This window comes from Podarcis pityusensis (assembly GCF_964106645.2).
Source record: "Podarcis pityusensis genome assembly, chromosome: 13".
In the NCBI taxonomy this organism is placed as follows: domain Eukaryota; kingdom Metazoa; phylum Chordata; class Lepidosauria; order Squamata; family Lacertidae; genus Podarcis; species Podarcis pityusensis.
The window spans coordinates 43,186,392-43,195,069 of NC_138038.1; the positions used below are offsets into that span (position 1 = coordinate 43,186,392).

The following is an 8,678-nucleotide window of genomic DNA, read 5'->3' on the forward strand; positions in this document are numbered from 1 at the left end:
ATGGAAAACATCACCTCGGTCACTGAGATCGTCTTGATTGGACTCACCAACCACCGAAAGACGCAGATTCTGCTCTTTGTGATCATCCTCATCATCTACTCCCTCACTCTTATGGGGAACTTGGTGATCATCTCGCTGGTGTGGACCGACTTGAGGCTCCACACGCCCATGTACTTCTTCCTAGCCAACCTCTCCTGCCTGGAGATCTGCCACATCACCTGCACGTTGCCCCCAATGCTGGCAAACCTCCTGAGCCAGAATGGGACCGTCTCTTTCACACGCTGTGTGGTCCAGATGCATGCCATTGCGTGCATGGGCGGCACCGAGTGCATTCTCCTGGGTGTCATGGCTTACGACCGCTACTTGGCTATCTCCCACCCACTGCTATATACCATCCTCATGGGCAGGTGGCGCCAGGTGCAGCTGGCCTCAGCCTCCTGGGCTGGTGGCATCATTGTCTCTACAACAAACATCATCTGCGCCCTCCGCCTCCCGTATTGCGGTCCCAACCACGTCAACCATTTCATCTGTGAGCTGCCGATCGTGATGAAGCTGGCATGCGCCGACATCCATTCCACAGAGATGATTGTTTTTGGGACATCTGCGGTGGTGATCCTGACCTCTCTGGCTGTCATTCTGGCCTCCTACGGGCTCATTTTGTTCTCTGTGCTGAAGATGCACTCAACCACTGGACTGCGCAAGGCCCTCTCCACGTGTGTATCCCACCTGGCGGTCGTCACCCTGTTTTACAGCACAGTCATTGCTGCATATGTGAAACCCCCATCAGTCACAGACCCCGACAGCGACAAGAAACTCGCTGTCTTTTACATCGTGGTCACCCCTCTTCTCAACCCAATCATCTACACCCTGCGCAACAAGGATATCCATGCAGCAGCAGCGAAAGTCCTGCGCAGAAGGGGCTTGGAATAAGATGCTAACGTCTTGTGTTTTTAGTCTGGGTGTTGCCCAGTTTCTGCCAGTTCCCCTTAATGAATGCTGTGCCAGAAGGCCTAATGTGCTTTGTATTTGCGTATCAAGTCTCCGCTCAGCCCTGAAGCCTAGTCAGAGGTCTTAGGTTTTGAGCAGTATCCCTTACTCTTTCGTTCTCACAGAAGCAAACCACAAGCCCTATTTGTATCTTCAAAACATCATGTGTGGGCTGTGGGAATGTTCAGGGTGGCAGGATAGGATATATTGTTTATTAATATTCTTCCTAACGTGCGCTAGCAAGTTCCTTTACTTAGCAGAGTGCATTCCTCTTTACACAGCAGAAAACTAGTTGCAAACTCATGTGAGTTTCTTAAGACAATATGCAATTCAATCTGGCTTGTCCAGATTGAAAGGTGTTTGAACATTTTCCTGGTAAGGGAAAGGTAAAGGGACCCCTGACTGTTAGGTCCAGTCGTGGCCAACTCTGGGGTTGCGGCGCTCATCTCACTTTATTGGCTGAGGGAGCCGGCGTACAGCTTCCGGGTCATGTGGCCAGCATGACTAAGTCGCTTCTGGCGAACCAGAGAAGCTCACGGAAACGCCGTTTACCTTCCCGCCGGAGTGGTACCTATTTATCTACTTGCACTTTGATGTGCTTTCAAACTTCTAGGTTGGCAGGAGCAGGGACCGAGCAACGGGAGCTCACCCCATCACGGGGATTCGAACCGCCGACCTTCTGATCGGCAAGTCCTAGGCTCTGTGGTTTAACCCACAACGCCACCTGCGTCCTGCGGTAAGACCCCCTTGAATTCCTCCTAAAAGAATGAAGACGACAGTGTCTTTATTCATAAGCAATAAAAAGAAAGCTTGCTCACGATCAGGCAGAGCACAATGTGATCGCTGAAGGCAGGCTTTAGGCTTAAAGTTACAAACGTATAAAAACAGTTTTACCCCATGAGGGAGATTTACCTAGTGACTGCAGGCTAGCAGTCCAGCAGTTCAAAGGACAAAAGGAAGATGGAAAAGACACAGAGTGGCAGCATGCCTTGTCCTTTTACCAGGTCTGGAAAGGTCACGCCTACCCACTAGTCACCTGCCAAGGGCTGATTTGCCTGGCCAGGCTCCCCACAGTGTGGGCGGGCAGACATCCAGTGTGGATCCACGTGACTCTGGTGGCGAGGGCTGGGCTGGAGCAGTGGACTCTGTGAACGCTTCGTGCCCTTCCCTCACTCGGTGAAAGGTCTGGGCTAGCATGATGGGTTCTGTTCATCCTCTGTGCTGGACATGGCACTATCCATGTTTAGGATAACCTCCATTTTTTGACATGATTTTTGAGTCAAAAAACCTTGTCTAATACACCGAAAAATACGGTATTTAGACTTTTTTTTCATAATGATGACATACCTATAGTTTTCAGCTCAATTTAAAACGATTTGAGAAACATTTTTGCATAAGATTATACCTTGTTGCTTGCTTTCATGCAAAAGGGTAACTTCTAGAACACAGTTCCCCAGAACAAGTTATTAGTGGAAATCGGCAGTTTGACATTCAGCGTGGATTTTAGCCATGTGTATTGTTGTAGGATTAATGATCTCTTCACTGTATGAAAGCTTAGGGAGAGCATTCTCTATTCAAACCTTTCCAGTTACGTAGCTAGCTTGGTGTTAACATTTTTTAGTTTAGAAAAAGACCAAGATCTAATGTGTTTTTAAGGTGTTGAAATTAAACATTAGTGCTTATTTTGGAAATGCATTGAGTGCTCTATTCCTGACAGCTGTTCAGATGAGATTGGATTTCATCAGTCCTCAAGCTAATTTCTACCATTCAGCCACAACTGTATTATACCAACACATATCGTAATATATAAATATATATATATATATAACCCTGTACTCATTACTCGTCTGTCAGTTGTTGTTTTTCTTGGATTGAACTGTACTAGAATTCAATGTGACATTAAAAAAATGCAAATTTTCTATTTAAAAGAAAAAACATATACAGTCAAAACACAATTTCATATTTTCTCTTATTTTTCGACTTCCCACCCCTTGCTGTTTCTCCCCTTCTGTTGCACCCCATCTATCAAATCATAACCACAATATTATAATCTCATTATTTCTGCTTCTCATAGCTCAAATCCTGCTCTCCAGTTCATCATACTGCAATATTTGTTTAAATAGTCTAAAAAAGGCATCCGTTCTTCCATAAAACACGATTAATTTTGCTGTTAATTTTGCCGGTTCTGGATAGTCCATTACTGCATCTTACTTATCCATTCTTCTTTTGTTGGAACTTCTTCTTCCTTCCATTTCTGTACATAGAGAATATTTATGTACAGAATATTTATGGGGTGACTTCTGCTCCTTTAATCCCTGACAGAAATGCTTTGAGCTTTTTTGATATACTCATTTTAAACATCTTTAAAAAAAAAAATAAAAAATCTTATCACACACACACACAAGGTTGCCCAATAAGGAATGCATCTCCACCCACCAGGGTTCTCTTCACCCTCCACACATCCCAGCATGCAACCACTACTTGCTGGGCAGCAGGGGGGATGCCACCCCTCAGTATTAGGGGGACTTGCCCCTTGCTCAAATATATTGAGGGGGCTGAAGCCCCTTCCACCCCCGGTAGTTGGTGCCCCAGTTCCTTGGGGGGGGGGGGGAGCCCTCCTCCCACACACAGTACACATATGCACTGAGTCCCAGCCTGCAAAACCAATAGCGATTTCAATTTATACTTGATTCCACACATCAATGCATTGTCTTCATTTGCAATTTGTTCCCACTTTGCACCATGGGCAGGTGGCTCTCCAGATGTTGCGTGTCGAGACCCCGAAACCATCCCTCCTTTGAAGAATAACCCACACAAGGATATTAAGTTAATGTTATTGGGCAAAATTTGGCCACAACTTTATTGAGTGATTACAGAATGTGAGCGGCATTGGCTTAGGCATTGTTTGGACCCAACTATATCTGACTCCTGCCCATTGCGCACAGAGTCCAGTAAGGGTAAACCACTGGAAGGGGGAGCCCTGTCGATGCATACCAACTCGAGCTCCCCTGGGTGTTCCCGTCGGGGTTGTGTCATGGCTATAGCCCCGACCCAGGCTTCGGACAAGATCCACATCCCCGGATTTCTTTAACAGAATACCCTTAAGCTTGGAGGGGCAGGTGGTGGCCACACTTCCCCTCCCCCATTATATGGTCAAACAATGCCTAACTGCCACTCTAACAAATTTGTGACGATTGCTATGAGGTAGGCAAAAACCAAATGGCTTGTGCCAATTTGCCAAGTGGAAAAATTCCTACTAGGCCCCTCAACAGCAACCAACCAAGGTCCATAGCAAGGGCAATGACTAAAACCTGCAAAATAGGGAGGGAAGGAGGGAGATTGAGGAAGCAAGCCAAGAGGAAGCCCCGGCTCATGCCTCAGCTTAAATGGTCCTGGCCACACCCCCACCAGCCAGCGGATTGGCTGGCTGGCCGCTGACGTGGCCGGGATCCCCGGGCAATGCGGGACTTCGTCCCTGCCCCCAGAGGAGAGTGGGTGGCCACGCGCTCCACCACAACTCCTCCCCATGTTGAATTGGAGTGGATCTGTCAGACTTGGTTACTGCAAAGTTTAAAAGAGGTAAAGGAATGAGTCTCATTGCACTCAATTAAACGTAACTCAGAGTAGACATGTACAGGACTGCCATGCAAGCGATAGAATTTAATGACCAGATCTGAATGGACGCTCTATGTATTAAAGGGGCATATCAACCGTGTTTGCAGGCGTGCGTAGTGTTTGGGAAGATGTGCCACAGGATTCTCCTCATCCCAGCAATCTTTTGTTTGAAAGTTCAGCGACTCTCTTCCTCTGTGGTGTGACAATCCTGTTGCTCTTGGGATACCCAAATAACCTAACAAAACAACAAACCCTTAATGAAGCAGAGGAAAGCCCCAACGGGATTGGCAGAGTCCTTGAGTGATAAAACCCACGGCCTTTATTATCTTGCCTTTATTACTATATCCACAAACCTTTGGGAATCTGGGGAGCAAAAACCTGACAATTAAACCATGCGGTGACTGTGGCCTTAAAAGGCTTTGCAGATTGGAAGTGGTATTGTTGTCAGGAGAAAACGCTGTTGCACTAGGGCTTTTTTCATAGCAGTTGAACCAGAGAACCGGAATGATGGCTCTTCCCTGCTTTGGTAAGTAGAGTTTTATCTTTGTTTATGACAGAATGGTGTACTATGCAGGAAGTCAGAGAATCCAGTAGCCCTTAATTTTTGGATCCTTCTGTGGAACCTGTCCAGCACTCAAATAATAAAAAAAAATCACTACTTGGGGAAAACCAGAGTTTTTGCACGTATGAAGTCTGTGACATCCCCATTTAAGGGACCACAGGTTAGAAGCCATAGAACAGGGGTGTCAAACTCAAATTCATTGGGGGCCGCGGCGCCGCTAGAGGGCAGACGTTCTCTGGCTTGTAGGCTGCCGCGCATGTGCTGAAGAGGCGGCTTTCTTGTGTCAAAAAAAAAAAAGCGAGAATAAAAGGTGAAGGCTGGCGGCCGGCGGCGGCTACACGGGCCACATGACGAGGTCTGGCGGGCCGGATTCGGCCCGCGGCCCTTGTGTTTGACACCCGTGCCATAGAAGGTCATCTGCCCAAGACTGGAAAACAGTGATAGAGTTTGTCTCAGTGCAAAGCAAGCATCTCACAATGTGGCTTGTTTGCCATTGGGAAGTACAGTAAGATTGTGGAGCAGTGCTTTCGAAACTGTGCCATGGCACGCTAGTGCGTCAGCTGTAGTGTGTAGGTGTGTCATGCAAACCCACCTCCCAGGGCTAGAATGGGGTTAGGTTAACCTCCATTTTGCTAGTAAAGCTGAATCACTGTGTTGTGAGATGATGCATGTCTAAAAAGTGTGTCACCAACATGAAAAGTTTGGAAAGCTCTGTTGTGGAGGAATGTGCTCATCTTGTTTTTGTTTTTGTTTAGCTCTTATTCTTTCAGACTGGTGGAACCTGGACTGGTACCTAGGGTTGCCAACTTTGATCGGGCAAAAGATGGGAAACGTGGAGGGGGGAATTGGGCTGGCTAAAGATTACTTTACCTGGTGCAGAATAAAATGGCTTCAAAGCAATCCATTACAAAGGGTTGTTTCCAATACTGGTCATACTCATAGAGTAGACCCAATGAAATTTATGAATCTAAGTTAGCCATGCACATTAATTTCTATGGCTCGCATCCTCTCTGCCTGCTGAATTTCTGCCTGTTAGAAGAATGGTAAATGTAGATACCCAGTCAAAAAAAGAAAGAGGTGGAGATAGCAACAAATTCTGTTTCTCTTCCTAACAGAGCTTTGTCTCTACGATCCCTTTCCATATAGCTGCTAAGGCCAATTCATTCACACACACACACACACACACACACACACACACACACACTCATAGTCAGACAAGCTCATCCAAGCACTAGGGTTACATCTTTTCTTGTGACATATTTGAGATGTTTTTAAAAGAATTCATCCGTTATCTATAGGCATCTATAGGCATTCCTAGAATCTGTAGAATTTGTAGAGTTGAAAGGGACCCTGAGGGTCATCTAGTCCAACCCCCTGCAATGCAGAAATTTTAACTAAAGCATCATTTAAAGCACCCTTATATCACTTTTACAGTTATGGAGGCCCACCTCCCAAAGAATCCTACTTTGTTTGGAGACCCCCTATTCCTCTCCCAAAGATATAATCCCGAGTCTTTTGGGAAGAAGGGTTGATTGCTCTACCACTGTTTTTTCTCAGGTAGCAAAATGTCTTGGGCCAATTCAGCCTTGCCTATTTAAACAGACAGGAATGGCTTCCCTGAGCAGGTCACGATTTGGAGTTTCAGCATTTGCCTAAAGGAAAGCCACAAAGTTCTAGCTATTTTGCCAGTCTCTGCTTCCTCCTCCCTCTGCATTTGTAATGTAAGTGGTAACAAAGTTGGCCTGTAATACAGGTATAGAAGAATTGCGGGGGGGGGGGGGGGGAGAGACTTATAAAAGAAAAACCACCCACAACCAATTCTAACAATTGTAGGTGGCATGCGCCATCATAAAATAAGCATTTAATTCAGTGTGTGAGAAGCAGGGGGGAGCATCTTTCAAAAACAATTAATTGGCTGCTGCTTCTGGGACAAAACACTAATAATAAAAAGGTAGTGGATCAAAACAAAGAAACCACCTTCTTGACCATTTGACCTACTACTGGTCCCATCCACTCAATCTGCCAGAGCCTGTCTTCACATGCAGGTGAAGTCCCTAACTTACTGAGGGTTTGAGACCCACTGGCAACCCTCACCTGGTTTAGCTGTCCAGTCGAAGCCGTTCCTGGGGTGTGGTTGCTATCGCACAACAGCTTCTAGGAGCCACAGATGAGAACTGAGTGCCGAAGAAGGAGCCCGTCAGAGGTCATACCCTCCCGCTAACACCCCACCCCAGAATTATAAAGTGATAGTAATAGACATAATTCAAGACACTAAATGTTAACTTGCAGTAATGGAGCGCTGGAAAATGAAGTCTTCTATAGGAACCAAGTTCTCTCTCTCTTTTATCGTCATAGATTGCTTTGTAATTCATTGTGCCCTTTCAGGAACCAAAGAGTAACTTTTCATTGTTAAGGTTGTCTCCAAGAGAATCAGACTGTCTCCAACGGCGGCACATTGTCTCTGCAGCCAAGCAGAGCAGAATGACACCTGAAAACCAAACCTCCGTCCGAGAGTTCATCTTGGTGGGACTCAGCAGTCACCGCACAACCCAGCTTCTCCTCTTCTTCATGATTCTTCTCGTATATTCGCTTACCCTTCTGGGGAACTTGGTGATCATCATGCTTGTGCAGGCTGACCCTAGACTCCACACGCCCATGTACTTCTTCCTGACTCACCTCTCCGTCTTGGAGATCTGCTACACCACCAGCACCGTGCCCCAAATGCTAGCTCACCTGCTCTCTGGAAATGGAGCGATCTCCCACACTCGTTGCGCAATCCAAATGTACACCACCATGACGCTAGGCGGCACCGAGTGCTTCCTGCTGGCTGTCATGGCCTATGACCGCTTCCTGGCCATCTGCCATCCACTATTATATACCATCGCCATGGACAGGAGCCGCCGATGGCAGCTTACTTCAGCTTCCTGGATCATTTGCTGCCTCATTGCAGCATTGAACATAGGCTGCACATTCCAACATCCCTACTGTGGCCCCAACCACGTCAACCACTTCTTCTGCGAGCTACCATTGGTGCTGAAGCTCGCATGCGACAACACCTATGTAACAGAAACCATTGTTTTCTGGACCTCTGTGGTGGTCCTCCTCTGTCCTCTCTCTGTTGTCTTAACCTCCTATGGACTCATCCTGTCGTCTGTGTTACAAATGGGATCAAGGGCTGGTTGGCGCAAGGCTTTCTCCACCTGTGCCTCCCACTTAGCTGTGGTCAGTTTGTACTATGGCACCCTCATCTTCATGTACTTGAAGCCAGTCTCAGCCAACGCTCCCAACCAGGACAAGCAAATTGCTTTCTTTTACATTGTGGTCACCCCCCTGCTCAACCCGGTCATTTACACCTTGCGTAACAAGGACGTCCATGGGGCCGTGGCCAGGGTGATGAAAAAAACCAAACTTTAAATTGCAAAGTTTAGCACTGGTGTCTTTCTTAATCAGTCCTGCCGTTGTCCCAGGGGTCTGTCAGTCACTTGCCATGACGATTACATCACAATTGCTGGAT

The 8,678-nt window shown here is 46.8% G+C and overlaps 2 protein-coding genes across 2 annotated transcripts; both read left to right on the top strand.

Moving 5' to 3' along the window:
- On the top strand, nucleotides 1-930 carry LOC308460907 (olfactory receptor 2D2-like; the record flags this gene model as incomplete). The annotated part of the gene is made up of 1 exon (XM_080977441.1): nucleotides 1-930. One exon carries the CDS (start codon nucleotides 1-3, stop codon nucleotides 928-930), a length of 930 nt encoding a protein of 309 aa, XP_080833567.1.
- A 6,715-nt stretch (nucleotides 931-7,645) lies between these two features.
- Nucleotides 7,646-8,578, top strand: LOC308460908 (olfactory receptor 2D3-like; the record flags this gene model as incomplete). Its single annotated transcript, XM_080977442.1, has 1 exon — nucleotides 7,646-8,578. One exon carries the CDS (start codon nucleotides 7,646-7,648, stop codon nucleotides 8,576-8,578), a length of 933 nt encoding a protein of 310 aa, XP_080833568.1.
- Nucleotides 8,579-8,678: the final 100 nt, after the last annotated feature.